Here is a 17085-nt window from a genome sequence, read left to right on the forward strand (position 1 = left end):
TACACAATTTTAACCATATGGGTATCCCGCAAACCAAAAGACGTAATTTGTGTTACTAATAACCATATTAATCTCTATATTGATAATCATATCCCCTATCTATCTATCCTAACCATCCAACCAAAAGAGCCCAAAGGGTATTGCCCAACTAGTTCAACTATCATCTTCCAATTAATTCACACATTCACCAATTTATTGAAAAATTCAAATTTGTAGTAATAATAATTTTCACAAAGAACCCTTGTCTTCAATTGTACATTTCTCTAAAAGAAATAGCTTATAAGCTTATTGTCCAATCATTTTAAAGATTAATTCTAAAAATTAGAAGCAACAGCTTATCAGTTCTTAAAACAGTTTATCAAATATGAAAGTTTACCAATTATTTCAAAGGGTAAATTACAAACACCCCCCTGAGGTATGGTCGAATTACAAAAACACCCTTCTTGTTTGGATAATTCCATCCACCCCCTCAACTCCTCAAATTTAGTGGAATCTTCGAGATTATATGGAATATTATCACTTTTGTACCCGTTTTATCCCATTCAATCTCTACATTATGAAGCAAGATGATCATAATATGTGATTTTTAGCTTGTATATATCAGTTTGTGGTGCATCGGAAACTGTATTTTTTACAGAAAACGAGTACAAACTAGAGCACATTTCACGGAATCTAGATGACTATGTTGAATTTGGCACCATAAAGGTGGAGGTCTAAGAAAAAAACATAGTTGAGGGGGTAGATGTAATTATCCAAACAAGAGGGGGGTTTTTGTAATTTGACCATACCTCATGGGGGTGTTTGTAATTTACTATTATTTCAAATAAACTTAGCCAAACGTACCCTCGCAGTATTGAATTTTTATTGATCAATAAATAATAATTAAACTTAACATCGACAATAATTTGTTTAGCAACTAGTCCAACTCCAGTTGTACAAAGCATAAGAAAGAAATTCACATGTTAGTGTCTAAAAGCAAATAAAAAGGCACTATTATAGGCAATAGTACATCAAAATATATAGTTACAAAAACTTTATTCAATGTATGATATATATCACTACAATATACACCTATTACTACCATTAAAATAAATAATAAAAAAGATTTAAAAAGAATGGGGAGCTCTTATACAGTACACAATAATTGATCTCTCCAAAATCCAATAAATTGAAGTCCTAAAATATCTAGACAAGCCATAAAAAAATAATTCTCAATATATTATACACGATATATTTCACAGAGTGTAGCATCTAATAATAAAACAGATCAGCTCAAGTACACCTGACACTGAACGAGGGTCCCACCGACACTAAACCCCGGAACAACCGTAAAAGCCACGCGCGGATAATCAATTTCCGACGACAAAAACGCTTCGTCGCTCAAGCTCTCCATATAAACCTCGGAAAAACGGCTCCCCTTATCCACTCGAAAGACAGACACCTCACTATCGAAAGAGCACGCGTGGCAATGTAGGACCCACACGCACTTCGCCATGTCACCGAATGCCGCAAAGAAGGCCCTTTTCGGAAATTCAATCGGGCCACCGGGGCCCACCAAACTATTCCTCATGTCCAAGTTCCCGAAAAGGGACTCTTCCATCTTCGGATGCATTAGCTTCAAATACTTGGCGCGACAAAATTCCGCAAACGACTCTACGGATTTAAGCTCCGTGAATCCGTCGCTAAATAGGCGACGACCTTTTCTAAACTCGATTCCGTTGGAGAAATTAGGGTTGTCGAAACCATCAAACATAACTCCGCACACGAAGGACTCGAACACAAAACAAATATGATTCGGCTTCCAAAATGAAACTCCCGGCTCGATGGACCCCGCCGCGGCTTCCAAATCCCATCCCGTAAATTGCATCTCGCTTACCAACAAACGGACGAATCTTCGGATCGATTTAATCGCCTGATGGAAGTACGCAACAAAATGGCCGTGCCGTAAACTATTTTCATTCTCACTCGGCGAGTTCGATTTCGATTTCAATATTCTCTTCTCGAGCGATTTGTTGTCGCAAACGGCGTCCGCTAACTTCTCCTCGAGAAACGTGATTTCGGAGTCCTTAAGCTTGAGCTGCGAATCCAATTTCTTGGCCGTGATTTCGTACGTCTTGAGAAGAGATTTCTGCTCTTGAATCTCCGACATAAGCATACTTTTGTCCGGCGTTAGTGACATCATCTCATCGAACTGTTTCTTGAAGTAACTCTGTTTTAACTCGGACAAGTTTCCGAGCTCCGACACGACCGTTTGATCCGCGGAGTGGATCCCGTCGGCGTCGTAAGGGAGCTGCGCGAATTGCATCTCCGCGTACGCGGCTTTGATCGAAGATACGGAGGCGAATAGTTTCGCAAGAAATGCTTCTTCGATAACCGCATCGTTTTCGTTGTCGTTCTTCGCTACCGGAGGAGTTTTTTTCGTCGTTTTTTTCTTGTCGAGGGGTATTTTCGTCTTTTGGACATTGATCACGGCTTGTATGTGCCGAACCTTAGCGAAAGTTCGAGCTAATCGGCTCTTTCTTGGGGTGGTAGTAACTGAATCCATCTGTATAAATCAAGAAAGATGGAATTAATTAAGCAGAAGCTGTGAAATTAAGCTGGCTAAAAGTGATTATAGAGAATATTTCTCTAAGTATGGAATGGAATATTATGAAGGACAATGACAATAATGATTGTGATCTAAATAAATATTTATTGCAAGTTTTTTTTGTAATAAAAGATAAATAAAGGTGTGTGCTTTATCTCTTGGATCGAGGCCATTTTGAAATTCTTTAATTTAATTTTATTTTTATTTTTATTATTTATTATTATTTTTTTGGATCCTTTGAAATTAAAGTTGAGCAACTGCTCAACGGGAAGAATAAGTACTATTGGTATTGTATAAATTTATAAATGTACAAATTAATTGATTATAAGGACAACAATTTTTACAATTTTTTGAGTAGCATTTATGAATTTTGGGGAAAATATGACTGAAATATTATTGACGAAATTAAGATAAATTAAAAGTTTACGGGGTTCAGGGCAATGTTCCGATGTTTTTGAAATAGCCATAAAAATATTATTGAATAAGTAAATATATATGACATTTGTTTAACTATAATAAAATAAGATGTAGTATATTTTAACTTGCCGAAACTCTTTTAAACTAGAGATATGCAACGTAGATTATTAAAAAAAATGAAAAGATTGCTGGAAAAAAGTTTAAAATCTTGAAATAGTTAAAAGGAATTGGTAGACTGAACTCAATATCTAACTAATTATAATTGCTATAGAATATTTCATTCACATCAAATGCAAGAATAAATGTATTAAAATTTCAACGAATACTTCTACTATGTAAAATAATATAGCTATGGTTATTCAAATTATTGAACTGTTTATATATTTTAAATATTGTTTAATACTATAACTAGTTTATACATAGAGTACAAAACATTATTTGAGGGCCCGTATTTTTTTTCCTAAAAATTGGGGGGGCGATGCGACCGCTTCTCTCGTTTATAGTCAGAACCAGAACCAGTAATTTCTATTTTCCCTAATTAATAAATTCTCAAAATTGAATTAGTCAAATCAATGTTTGACAATGAAATATAACTAATCCCCACGCTACAACACTATCTACGTAAGTAGTGCAAATGTGCAATTAATTTCATTAGATATATTTATAATTTATAACCAAATCCCAATATTTAATTATAATTAGCATTATAAAAAATAAAATAAAGAATAAAGAATAAAATAAGGGCTCTTTAAAAAGTCCAATTTAGGCACGTCTAAGAACAAATCTTGAAAACCATTCGCAGCCACCAACAGTCGGAATCTCAATCATAAATAAATTATTATTTTCTTACGTACGTGCAGTATTTTATTAATATATATATTATATATATATAAATAAATTTGTACGATAATAATAATAATAATAATAAGTTAAAAAGAGAGTAATAATAATTCTAATAATAATAATGTGTGATAAATTAAGATGGAACGAGGACCAGATGTGCGAACCATAAGACAGATTTGCAATTAAATGCACGATTTTGCCACATACCAGATTTTCGTTAATTAATTAATTACATGCGAATTATTATTACTCGACCACAATATATATATATATATATATATATATATATATATATATATATATATATATATATATATATATATATATATGATTTGTTCGACCCTCCGTTATCATCCAACGGATAGAAACACACACGAAATATAACGGGCCCCACATCATTTTTTATACGACAGTCTTATAGATGTTACACTTAATTATCATCTGATATATATATATATATATATATATATATATATATATATATATATATATATATATATATATATATATATATATATATATATATATATATATATATATATCGTGTTTTTGTGATGGGTGTTTTCCAATATGGATTCGTGTTCTTTCGTTTTTAAATTAATGCATTTTCTTATTGATAAAGAAAATTGAACTAGGCTACGGCCTACGAGGGTAAAAATACGTTTTCTTTTTTTTTTTACTACATGAGAAAAACGAAAAAGAAAATAGAGTCAGCTTCCAACAAAAAAACACAAAGCTGCAGAATTTAGGCTTGGAATTTGGATTCCCATCAAAGGAAATTCCAAAAAACAAAAATAAAATAAATTACGATCGTCGCTCCTGAGTTAAAGTTAAATTACAAAAAATTCCTTAATTTTTGAATAATAACAGCCACCCATCAACCATAAATCTTTTTACACGTTCATTCTTGTGGTGTCAAATTTAGTGAAATATTCTTCAGTTTGTACTCGTTTTACTCGATTCGAGCTCCACATTTTGAAACAAAATGATCATAACATGTGTCTCTTGGCTTGTAAATAGCATATTGTGGTGCATCAGAAACTGCATTTTTGCACAAAACGAGTACAAACTAGAGAACATTTCACATAATCTAAAAAAATTTGTTGAATTTGACACATAAAGATTAACGTGTAAGAAGAAATATAGGCGATGGGTAATTGCAATTACCAAACAAGAGAAATTTTTTCGTGATTTAACATTACTTGTGGACTTAATTTAACAAAAAAAAAAAAAAAAAAAAAAAAAAACCATGTAATATAAATTAATAAATACATAAGGAAAGCGCGTGTTTGTACGTGTCCAAAACAGAGGAACAAAACCCAGAGAAGCACATAAACACTGAAGATTGTAATAATAAATAAATAAATAAATAAAAACTGTGTGATTAAAAAGACAAAGAAAGAAAAGAACTTACCGTGTGAAGAAGAAACTTCAATCAGAGAGGTCCGCCATTAATTAAAAAAGAAGACAAATTTTTCTGCATGACTTAGTTGCGGTTATGAATCGGGTTTTTCAGAGTCGGGTCGGGTCGGGTTGGAGAAGGATCGTTGATGCTAAGAAGAAGGAGAAGAAGAAGGAGAAGAAGAAGTTGAAAAAAATGGAGGCTGTCTTTTTGTGAGAGAGGAGAAATATCAAATATACCAAACACGACTAGATAGAGTAAATATTAAGAATTATTAAATTACAAATTCTGGTTTCACATTTTGACGATTTTGCCCTTGGATCTTTCAAAAAAACATTTAGGGGTGTTCATGGGTTGGTTTTTGATCGGATTTGGGTTTAGCCAATTGATTTTTTTTTTTGAAGTACATCATAAGTTAATGCATATTTTGTAGTTGTAATTAGGGTGACCAAAAAAATTAAGAAACCGAAAAATCGAACCGAAAATCGAAAAAATTTAGCCGATATGCACTGTCGCGACTTAAAACCGCATATCCGGTAATTTTTTGTTGAAAACCCGAAAATATCGGTTTGTGTATGGAGAATAAAAAAATTACCGAACCGATATATACAAGACGGGAGTCGTTTTTAATGTATAGCATAAATCTACCGTCTTCCCCTAACGCGCATCGTTCTTTCGAACGCCTCCATGTGACATGTTTTTTTGTTAGTTAATTTTGGGTTGTTATTTATTAATTTTCTCAAACAAATGTAATGAAAGTCTAAATTAACTGTTAATCAAATATTGATTTTATGCCGAACCGATAGATGAAACCAAATTGATATCGAAACCGTTAACCGAAAACCTAAAAACCCATTAACACCGAATCGGAAAAAAAACGACATATTCGGTTCTTAAAATATGAAAAAACGATATTACCGGTACGTGTTTGATTTATTGCAAAAACCGAGCCGTACCAACCCTTGCACACCCCTAGTTGTAATTTTAAATAATCGCGAGCTTTGTTCTGAAGTAAAATCTTAAAAAAAATGTGTGTCAGTGGCGGAACCAAAATTTTATACTGATTAGGGTATGTTGTAATTACGGAAGACGTCGTTGTGTGTGAGAGAAGTGGGAAGGTGGAATTTCTTTGTTAATTGTAATCGGAAATCAATATCCAATATTGAATAGTCAAATAATTTGATTGATTGATTCTATATAGCAATACTTTCCACGACTAAATTCGACAGGCGATTGCTTTCTATACTCAAATTGAATCAAAATAAAAAAATTCCAAATACCTACCAATATTGAATTTAAACAATTTACTTATTTTTTTATATTATATTTGATTCATATTATATATTGTTAGTTTGTGTTTGACGGCAATTGTTCATGTGGGGAGGACCGGGTATTAGGCTAGGTTTACGCATTTCCTGACACTAATTAATTTTAGAATAATCTGTAGCGCCTGAAGTCATACAAATTGATATTATCATAAGTGTACTTACATAAATATCAGTATATAAATATTATATTATTTTGGGTAAATTACAACTACTTCCCTGAGGTATGGTCAATTTTCGAAAAAACTCATCTTATTTGGATAATTACATCTACCCCCTCAGCTATGATTTTTTTCTTACAACTCCACCATTATGGTGTCAAATTCAACATAATCATCTAGATTTCGTGAAATGTGTTCTAGTTTGTACTCGTTTTGTGTAAAAATACAGTTTCTGATGCACCACAATCTGATATATACAAGCTTAAAAACACATATTATGATCATCTTGCTTTAAAATGTGGAGTTCGAATAGGATAAAACGGGTACAAAAGTGATACAATACATATAATCTCGAAAATTCCACGAAATTTGAAACCGTAAGGGTGGACGTATAAAAAGATTTATAGTTGAGGGGGTCGTTGTAATTATCCAAACAAGAGGGGTTTTTTGTAATTTGATCATATCCCATGGGGGTGATTGTAATTTACCCTATAATTTTTTAGTTGTCCTTAAAATTCACAAAAAAAAATGGCCCCCACACAGAACTGGCTCTTGCCTTCATTGGTCTAAAGAGATATATTTTTGCCCTAAATTTGGTTTATTGAAAACTACAAGAAATCTCAACTGGTTTTTCTCTAACACAAGCAAGCAAAATTAATTTCTTTCATCGTCATGCAGACAAGTCAATTAAGGACCCTATAAATTCAGACTTACATAGACACATATCGAGCTTTTAAGCTCAAGTTCCGAGTCTCCGTCGTGAATTGATAAACACGTTTGAATTCAAGTGCTTATATTTATTTGATTCAAGAAAAAGCTTCTAAGCACTTGAATTGAATTAGGAGAGAAGACTCAGGGATATTCCAGAGATTTTAATCTATTTTGTTTGATTAATAAAATTGTTTGTTCCCTATTTTCCTGACTCGTATTTATATTTTGTAGACTCGAAAATTTGTGGTTAACAATGTTATTGATTCCCATGTTTTCTTTTGGTGCTATCTATTTTTTATTCAAAATATTTATTTAAAATTTATAAATATTATTTTATATTTTATGTTCATTTACAATAGAAAGAAAAAGTTAAGAATGCAGTATTTCGAACTCTAAAATCTTAATTACTTAGAAAAAAGTTAGAAAACGGTCTTGTAACGATGATCTTCCATCACATGATATAAAAAGATTGATGCGATGAAATATGTAAGAGCGGTTTAGTTGGTGAAGTAAGAAAGATTAGAGTAAAATGACCTGAATCAACCAAAGCCCTCTTGCTAATATTTTTAGGTCAAGTTTGTGACGCATGACTGATTTATGTAATATATATTTCTCGGAAATATGTTTCGAGAGATAAATTTAAAAGCAAGTGCTGGCATTTCATATCGAAAACATGACTGAAAACACACACACAGATACATATATATATATATATATATATATATATATATATATATATATATATATATATATATATATATATATATATATATATATATATATACTCATAGATGCATATATAAGATAAATGGAGGAAGAAAGCAAAGTAAGTAGTCTAAAGAACCAAAAACTTGAATAAAATACAGGTATTTGTTACCAAAACATCAAAATCTCAGTGAAGTAATAAACTGTAATTTCGGCCAACTCACCAAATTTCAAAAGTCTCGAAACAACTAGCAAAAAAGAAAGATCTAACAAACTAACAGCAAACTAAAGCTACAATCTCCTGTTTCGAATCTTTCGTGAATTCTTCTTTTACATTCCCAAATTTGCGGACAGATTTCAGGCAACGAATGCTAGTGCTCTAAAAACCGAAGAAACCGAGCTCACTAGCTTTCTCCTTTTCGAAGGTCTCGAAATACTGATATATGATAGTGACTGCAAGAAGAATACCTGTGCCTGAACCAATTGCACCCATAAGATCGGCCAACACAGTTAGTGCACCGATACACATCCCACCAAAAGCTGCTGCAGTTGGGATATATCGGTTCAGCTCCTTCTGTAAATTCGATTCTCTATGCCCAGGCATCACCATTTGTTGCTCCTGAAAAATCGTCCAAAAAATCATGATGTATTTGCCTTTAAACAAAAAAAAATCAAATTCGTAATAAGGGGATAGGCAGAATTTGAAACCTAGACTTGTACCCAAATAATCAACGGTACATAAACATGATATCTACATTAAGGGCCATTGGTTTTTATTGGATGCTTATGGAGAATAATCACGGAGTATGATGCAAATATTTTTCAAGAAGATCATGTATGACCATTGATATAACAAGATGTAGCGACTATATTACCGAATCGAGTATCAAAATATTTTACCTTGAGCTGTTTAGCCACATCTTTGGCGGAGGATCCCGAGACCTCAATCCAGGTTTTTGAGAATAAAGCACATGCTGACAGCATAAACACAACGTAAAACAGCCCATGGAAAGGATGGGCCAATATATCCGACAAGCTGTGAGTCATAATTCAGTTCAAGAAATATGTAAGTTAAACTCATCAACAAAGTCAACAGAAAGACGAAAAAGGAAAATACAATCAGGAGCTGGATTACCTTGATGGGGCAGTAATGTAATAAGCAAGACCACCAACGGGAATAGATTGACCGGAATATTCCGATTCCTTCCAAATTCCCAAAAGGTTCACAAGGAAATTTCCACCATATCGCCTATAAAGTAACTGCACAAAATACAAGTCATATTAGTTTGCCTAGCTATTTAAAAAGGTAATAGATTTCAAACTCATTCAAACTACCTAAGACAATTTAATACCTGTGAGATGAAGTACAGATTTGACACGAGAGCGGACTGCAAAATGATGGGCATGTTGGAAGTGTAGAACAGCTTAATTGGATACGAACCCTGTTGTCCACGGGCGTTCTTTGACCTCACGGGCAAGACCACACGGAAGCCTTGGAAGTAAATGACGATAAGGAACACCAGAACCGTGGCAAGTAAGTTTGTGATATTCGGAAGATTCTGCCGGTAGAATGCCTCTCGCAAAGCACGAACTTTGTCAGTTCGTGTTATCAACAAATGGAATAGAGCAATAACGGCACCTTCAAACTCAGCTCCACGCCCGCTATTGATAGTAGTTGGACTAAATGCTTTCCAAATTATGCTTTCACTGTTAAAACGAGTAAACTCTTAAGCACACGCTCGTATTCATGCACAAAGTACCAGTGACCACATAATAAATACGACAATGAGTAATAACCGCTTACCAAATATTTGTTGCGATGAAGAGTGAAATACCAGAGCCCAGACCATATCCTTTCTGGAGAAGTTCATCCAGGCAAATAACGATAATGCCAGCGAAGCAGAGTTGCAGAATTATAAGAATTGCGTTACCAACTCCAAGTTGGCCAACACTGCCGTACATTCCTGAGAGAACATACGCAACCGCCTCACCAACTGCGATCAAGATACCTAGCAACTTCTGAGCACCATTTCTGCCCGAGTAAGAAAGAAAATCATTAAGAAGACAATCTAATGAAATAATGAATCTTTCATAGTTTCAAATATTGTGTAATACAATGACATATTCAAGCAGGACAAGGATTATAAAACCCATAACTCTTCTGTGATAACGGGACATCGTAACTCAATGTGTCAATCTAGGTTGACTTAAATAGCAAACATCAAATTGATAACTTCCCAGATTTTCAAGATTAGAAGAATGGTTCGATCATTTAGCAGGCAAGGGAATCTTCTGTATTGTAGAAATTACTTACGTTCACAATGTTTATATTTGAAATATTAAATATAATTCTTCCCAATATAGCATAATGAAATGCACATATTAGACAACTAAACTAATAATCAAGGAAACTCCAGCCAAATCAACTAACTATAGACGAAAATTAAAACATTAAACATGCCACGACTTATGTTAAACTTACAGAAGGGCTCTATCTTCTCGGACATTGTTATCGACTTCAATGATCTTTGAGCCCGCCAAGAGTTGCATAACAAGCCCAGACGTCACTATTGGAGTGATTCCAAGCTCCATCACAGTGCCCCGATTTGAAGCAAGAATAACACGCATCCAATAGAATGGATCTGCGCCAGTCGTCGAGTGTATGCCATACAGTGGAAGCTGACTGCACACTAGGAAAATGAAAAGGGATATCACAGTGTATATAACCTTCTCTCTGAAGGGAACTTTTCGGTCTGCAGTCTGCACCTCTGGCAGAAACGAAAGAAACGGTCGAACCAGATGCAGCACCCTAAATCCACCACCCATTTTTTTTTTCTCTGGGTCAAACAATCTCAATCAACCTGCAAAAAATCACAATTTTAAACCAAAATGCTTCAGAAACATCAACGAAGCAACATAAATTTAATGCCCATTTCCAGAACATAGAAATAAATTCATCTGGTTATCCAAATTCTTTAACTGATAGAATCGGTAATTATCCACAGCCACAGCCAAATATTTCTATGCAAATAAAATAAATTTAGAAAATGATTAAAATCAAGCATAAATAACAGATCAACAGTTTTTTCTTCTTATAAAAACCTAATTAAACACATATATTGACAAGACAACATTTTAACCTAAATTGAAAAGGGGAAAAACGCAGATCACAGAAATCAGCTCACGAACACAGCAAAATAGAAATTCCAGCCAATTACAACACCAGATTCAGCGATAATCGGTTCAGGCAGTCCGATAAACAATCAAATTCCGCAAGATCCGTTTTTCTGAATATGATTTTTTTTTTCTTCTTCTTAATTTTCGTATTTCTCGATTTACGAGGGACCAAACAAGCAATTGGTTAAAATGATTAAAACAATCCTGCAAATAAACACCGAAAATGAACACACACACAGATAAGAGAGAGAGAGAGAGAGAGAGAAGAGAGAGAAACCTTGACGAGAGAACGAGGGGAGAAAAGTCGGGGCTGGTTTGAGAGATCTATTTCGAGGAAATCGTTTTAAATTGCATTTATATTTTTCAATGTTAGTCAAAATAATTTATTTATGAATATATAGTACAGTTACATCTCTATAAATTAATCCAGTCGAAAATAGAGAAATTCTACTAATTTAGCGAATTATTAAATTATCGAGTTAATAAGTGAACACGTTCTCACCAAGTCGGGATCGAGAGAAACTATTATTTAAGCGAGATTATTAATTTATTGTGCATTAATTTATCGAAGTTCTACTGTATAGTATAATATTAAATTATCGAATTAATAATTTAGTATATGTCACCAAATCAGGATCGAGAAAATTAATTATTTAAATAAAATTACTAATTTATCGAGATTCTATTATACGTAATTTAATTATAGAATAAATATAATTGTGTGAATCTAAACATTTGAATGATCTTTGTGGGCTAGGGTTCATGATTACATAGGCCCATGTTTTAAGTAGGAAAATTAACATGGAAGTTGTGAGTATTGTGACGCAGTTTTTGAATTTCGTCGATTTAAATTCGAAAATATCAAATTTGAAATGATAATTTTTTATTTCGATTCCAAAAATAACAATTTTTATTTTGCAAAAATATTATCTAACATTCCAGGTTTTGATTAAATTTGTAATTTTCAAAAACAATTCCAAAGTAAATCCATTTTATCATTCCAAATATTACGATTTTTACTTTGCAGATATTTTTGTAGTCGGAGTTGGAATATGTATAAAATTCCGATCGATATGCCACCATATGGTAGCACATCTAAAATTTGATGGTTAAAACCCAAATCAATTAGCTCAAGCGGCCCAACAAGCCTAATTAGGTCCAAGTAAAAATTATTGCTTCCAGAAATTGCTTAATTCCACTTTGCACTCTTGCAATATAGCAGTTTGGTGTTTTGCACCCTCGAGATAAACTAATAACACTTTGCACCCTTGAAAATCGAAACATAATAAATCATGCGTAATGCATCCTGATTGAATTTTTAAAGTTAATAAAGATAATTAAATATTTTTAGTGGTATTGTTTTAAAATGCCAAATATGAAATCATTTTCTTATTCATCAATTTCTTATTTTGAAACTAAAAAATGCAAAAGTAAAAATACATCACATCAATATATATAAAAATTATATTTTTTTTATCACAAAAAAATTATTTTACACAAAGAAAAAAAAATCCTTCAGCTGTTTCATTATCAAGTTATTTTAAAACCATATTTTCTTCCAAATATTTCTATCTCATATTCCACCAATTACTATATAAGATCCATCAATCGAATAATTTAGTGATAAAAGTTTATTTTATTTTATTTTGTAAAAAACTGTAGTTTTTTCAATAGTCGAGTTTGATTTTTTTTTTTTTTTGCACTTGGTGCACCCGAAATTAAGTTGGAGGTTGAAGAAAATAACGATTTAATTTGTTATGTTGCAACAGGGATATAAAATAAAATAAAAACCAAAAAAGAAAAATAGCCTTTATTATTCAATTAAGGGTGCATTGTGCATAATTTATTGTATTTTGAGGGTGCCAAATGCTATTATTATTTTTTAAAGGTGTAAAGTGTCAAGAAGCTCCGAGGGTGCTGTGTTACAAATTCTTATCTGCGATATAAACAAACAAGAAAAATTGAACAAAAATAATTTATTGAATTAAAATAAGTAAATTGCGGGTTACAATCTCTATTTTAATCCTCTGATTCTTCTCTCTAGAACAATATATAGTTGACTTGAATTTTCGGAGTCGGGTCGTTGACTTGATCTTCTCCGGATTTGATTTTGGATTTGAATAACGTTTTCCGAGGGTCTTGCGACTTGAATCTCGGATCGAACGTTGAATTTTGACTTGATTTGACTTGAAGATCTTGAAATTCTTGATGGATTTGCCCCTTCAATCTTCCAGTGATCTTGACTTGAATTGATTAACGTTAATCCGAAGGTTTGGCACCGTTATCTCGGATCGAAGGCTAGATCTTGATGAAGAATGCCTTGAATTTGCTCAAGAACACTTTGAATGTAGACGAAGAACACTTTGAATGTAGAGAGAGAATCTTACCTCCTACGAAGTCTTCTTCCTTGCTTCTTGAATTGTAGAGAGAATTTTGCTCCTACGGTTTCTGCTCCTTCAGTTGTATTTGAATTGTGAAGGGAGGATCCCTATTTATAGTGGTAGAATAAGAGTCCTTGATGGGCCTTACTGATGATGTGGCGCGATTTGATTGGCCCGATTTAAATTGGTATTTATCTCTTGTAACTTGGAAGAGAAGAAATAATCCTATTGGTCAATATATATATTTAAAATCAATTATCTATTTAATTTAGGAATCAATATTAAATCCCTAAAATTAAAATAGACAAATATTAATATACGCCACTTTTCATGGCATATAATTCGATTTGATTTATATTCAAATATCTAATTACGGAACTGCCATTGAATTTGCATAAAACTCCTTGTCCCCATAATTGCATAATTGCCCCTTTATTTTGGATAAAATTTATTTATCTACAAATGCCCCCTCGCGACTTATTTACGGACGATGCGTCTTGAAGTGAATAAGTCACGATAATATTGACTTTCCTCGGTATATATATATATATATATATAAACATTCATTCGATTCTTGGTCCAGGCTAATTGATGATATAAACCAATAAAAATTTTGAGCCCAATCTTCCTTTAATCAATTTGGCCCAACTATTCCTCAAACTTCAAACTTGAATTGCACGTGAGACAAACGTGCATACTTATTCTCAAACAAGTAAGAGCAGGGCCCACATAAAAATCAGATTTTTTTTTAATGCAACTTCAATTGCAACTCGATTTCCGTGCGAGGCAGGAGAGTCTTTCTCTACTTGGACTCTCTCTCTCCTTGGAATCGTAATTTTCAATCAGATGGTAACTAGCAATCCATGTTTGATTCCGTTTGTGATTCTTCCGCAATTGGCTGTTCAAAAGTCTAATTCGCATTGGACTGTTTACTTGACGCCTATAAAAATAGAGAGACCCCCGATTTTTTTTTCACAACTTCACCACATCAATAATCGCCGAAGTTATTCTCTTGCCTGCTACTGCGTTGTTTTCCTTATTCGTTATTTATTCTCCCTTTTTACTTGACTCCAGGTTCGTTCTGTATAATAATTTTGTGCATAACCAATTTCTGTGAGCAGAGAGATTATTTCTTTTATTTCAACAATAATAAACGGTATGTTTGCTTTTTGACTTAAATTCGGGTTTTGCTAGTTTATTTTGCTCGATTGCTTATCGAAACTAAATACTGTTTTCCTTGTCCAGGTTTTGCAACTCGACAGATTTGGTATTTGATTTTAGCGCAGTTCCTTGCCCCCGTTCTTTTTCTTCCTCCTCTTTTTTTTTTTTTTTTTTTTTTTGTCAAACTAATTGCTCTTTGTTTTGAATTGTTTTGACAGGTTTTGCGATGGTTTGTTTCAAGCAAGCTTTCTCCTCTTCCGGCGACGAGCAATTGGTAATTCTTGACGATCGCTACCAACCGAATGACAAAGGAACCGTCTTGACGATTTATGCCCCCCTTATTGGTTCTTACGCAAAGCAATGGCCACGTCTCACGACTCCGAATCGCATGTCCGTTTGGTCCCACGAGCATCCTCATAATAAGTACGAGTACGTGTATAGCTTGCGAGCATCAAATCATAAACCCGACAGATCCCTGCTTCCGGAAGAGTCAAGCGGTCCGAGCCTTCTGCCGACTTTGGGTGGCAACATCGTGGAGGGAAAAGTCAAGTGGGGAGATACTCTCGAGCTTTCCGGCGGCTTTCAATTCTTCAAAGGGTACTGGGAATGGACCGAAGACGTTCTCAGCCGTTGCCAGCACAAGCTAAAGTCTGCGAAGATCTACGATTCTGTATATGCTTCCCTTTTCACGTACGACTACAATTCCGAAATCATGAAGGCGTTCTTCGAGGCATGGTGTCCGACTACAAATACCCTCTTGACGTCTCCCGGAGAAATGTCTATCTCTTTATGGGATTTGCACATCCTCTCCGGGCTACCGTTAACCGGGCTTCTTTACGATGAAGTTGTCCCTGCCTCTCAAGAACTCATTGGTACCGATGCAAAGGGTGTTCGATATTCTCACCGTTCCTGCCGATATCTATTCCATGTCTACCACTTACTTCGGAAGCGCTCTAAAGATCCTTCCTCCAACGTCTCTGTCGAAAGCTGGATTCAGTTTTGGTCGAAGAAGCAGAAGAAGTACACTCAACCTCCTCCACGCAAAGAAAAGAAAAGTGTTCGCCCCAAGTCAACTCACAATCCTTCCGGCAATATTGAAGCACATGCAAAATGGATCAACATTGAAGAAGCTGTGTTTTCGAGCATTAGCGTTGATGTCGAACTGAGGTCCGAGACATACTTGGCAGCCCATTTGGCTTGTTGGCTTTGCACCTTCGTTCTCCCTACTGATGATGTGGGCATGATACGTCCTTCAACGTTCAAGATGGCTAGCATAATGGCGAGTGGCGAAGAAGTCTCTCTTGCAGTTCCTGTCTTAGCAAGCATCTTCAACGGCATAAATAGGATTTCGAGATCCTTGAGACCCCATCAAGAGAACTCTCCGTTTCCTATTCACTTCGTCTATAGTTGGTTGGCGCTTTATTTCAAGACCCATTGTCAAGTTCTGCAAGGCGTAGCCGTTGATGGCCCAAAGATGATATCTTATTCCGGAGAAGGAAGCGCTAGATACTACACTCCCGCGGATGCACGCAAACGAATTCACAAAGGAGATCTTATGTCTTGGACTTGCACCACGATCCCTAGGAGCGAGTCTTCTTTATATGTTGATGATGGAACAACAAAAGGGTCCGAGAGAAATTATTTCATCGCCATCCGCTCGAGCTATCTCTCCTTGCGGCGTGGTAATCGTTTCGTTATTGAGCCATATAGTCCTCATCGGTTTAGCCGTCAATTTGGGTTTTACCAAGATGTGCCTGGAGTACTTGATGAAGACGTTCGCGAGGCTTCTTTAATAGATGGACTCCGTTATTGGCGTCTATGTGTTTTGCTCGAGTCCATGTCTAAAGTGATATTTTCTGTCATTCCTCAAAATTCGAGAAAGTTTCACACGGACGGCTATAAAAGATGGTGGACTAAAGCTTACGGAACTTATCTTGAAAATAAAGTTGCGAGTTTGGTGAACTTGGAGTTAAGTAAGATTCCACTTGAAGACAAAGAAGATGAGGCAAGAAATAGTCTCGGCAATCTTTCTCGCGGAAATGTGCTCCAAACCAAAAACCCTCCTAGAGATATAAAGAAGAGGAACGTTTTGCCTCCGTCGGATGAGAGTGACGATAGCCACATAGAACGTCATTGGAAAAGGCCGAAGAGGGACCCGCAATCTTCAAAACCACAAGATCTTCATATTGATAACAGTGTGGACAGTCATTCTCGA

At 34.5% G+C, this 17085-nt stretch overlaps 3 protein-coding genes across 5 annotated transcripts in view; 1 reads left to right on the forward strand and 2 right to left on the reverse strand.

The window, feature by feature from the left end:
* Positions 1-1105: 1105 nt before the first annotated feature.
* On the reverse strand, positions 1106-5499 carry LOC105970474 (protein GRAVITROPIC IN THE LIGHT 1). The gene is made up of 2 exons (XM_088822333.1): positions 5262-5499; positions 1106-2545 (listed from the first exon to the last, which is right to left on the reverse strand). The coding sequence occupies exon 2, from the start codon at positions 2543-2545 to the stop codon at positions 1268-1270; it is 1278 nt and encodes a 425-aa protein (XP_088678459.1). The 5' UTR covers positions 5262-5499; the 3' UTR covers positions 1106-1267.
* A 2778-nt stretch (positions 5500-8277) lies between these two features.
* LOC105970396 (uncharacterized) lies at positions 8278-11708 on the reverse strand. 3 transcript variants are annotated; one of them, XM_088822340.1, is made up of 8 exons: positions 11606-11696; positions 11292-11532; positions 10634-11012; positions 9956-10183; positions 9504-9858; positions 9287-9411; positions 9052-9187; positions 8278-8770 (listed from the first exon to the last, which is right to left on the reverse strand). In XM_088822340.1, the coding sequence occupies exons 3-8, from the start codon at positions 10975-10977 to the stop codon at positions 8531-8533; spliced, it is 1428 nt and encodes a 475-aa protein (XP_088678466.1). In that variant the 5' UTR covers positions 10978-11012; positions 11292-11532; positions 11606-11696; the 3' UTR covers positions 8278-8530. The 3 variants fall into 3 exon arrangements, with proteins under 3 accessions (XP_088678466.1, XP_088678467.1, XP_012850662.1); XM_088822341.1 differs by having other exon boundaries at positions 11341-11532; positions 11606-11645; XM_012995208.2 differs by lacking the exon at positions 11292-11532 and having other exon boundaries at positions 11606-11708.
* A 3315-nt stretch (positions 11709-15023) lies between these two features.
* Positions 15024-17085, forward strand: part of LOC148768772 (uncharacterized) — a 2993-nt gene continuing 931 nt past the window's right edge. The window contains exon 1 of the mRNA XM_088821341.1: positions 15024-17085. This exon is cut by the window's right edge and continues 24 nt beyond it. Coding sequence (XP_088677467.1) covers positions 15097-17085 — 1989 coding nt within the window. The 5' untranslated portion in view covers positions 15024-15096.

This window comes from Erythranthe guttata, chromosome 8 (assembly GCF_056151865.1).
Source record: "Erythranthe guttata isolate IM_541 chromosome 8, IM_541, whole genome shotgun sequence".
NCBI lineage: Eukaryota > Viridiplantae > Streptophyta > Magnoliopsida > Lamiales > Phrymaceae > Erythranthe > Erythranthe guttata.

Coding starts and splice junctions, on each gene's coding strand:
- LOC105970474 (XM_088822333.1), bottom strand. CDS start 2,545: ATGGATTCAGTTACTACCACCCCAAGAAAGAGCCGATTAGCTCGAACT.
- LOC105970396 (XM_012995208.2), bottom strand. CDS start 10,977: ATGGGTGGTGGATTTAGGGTGCTGCATCTGGTTCGACCGTTTCTTTCG. Junction 9,859..9,955: donor TTCATCGCAACAAATATTTG/GTAAGCGGTTAT, acceptor TCGTTTTAACAG/TGAAAGCATAATTTGGAAAG. Junction 8,771..9,051: donor ATGTGGCTAAACAGCTCAAG/GTAAAATATTTT, acceptor ACGATTTTTCAG/GAGCAACAAATGGTGATGCC.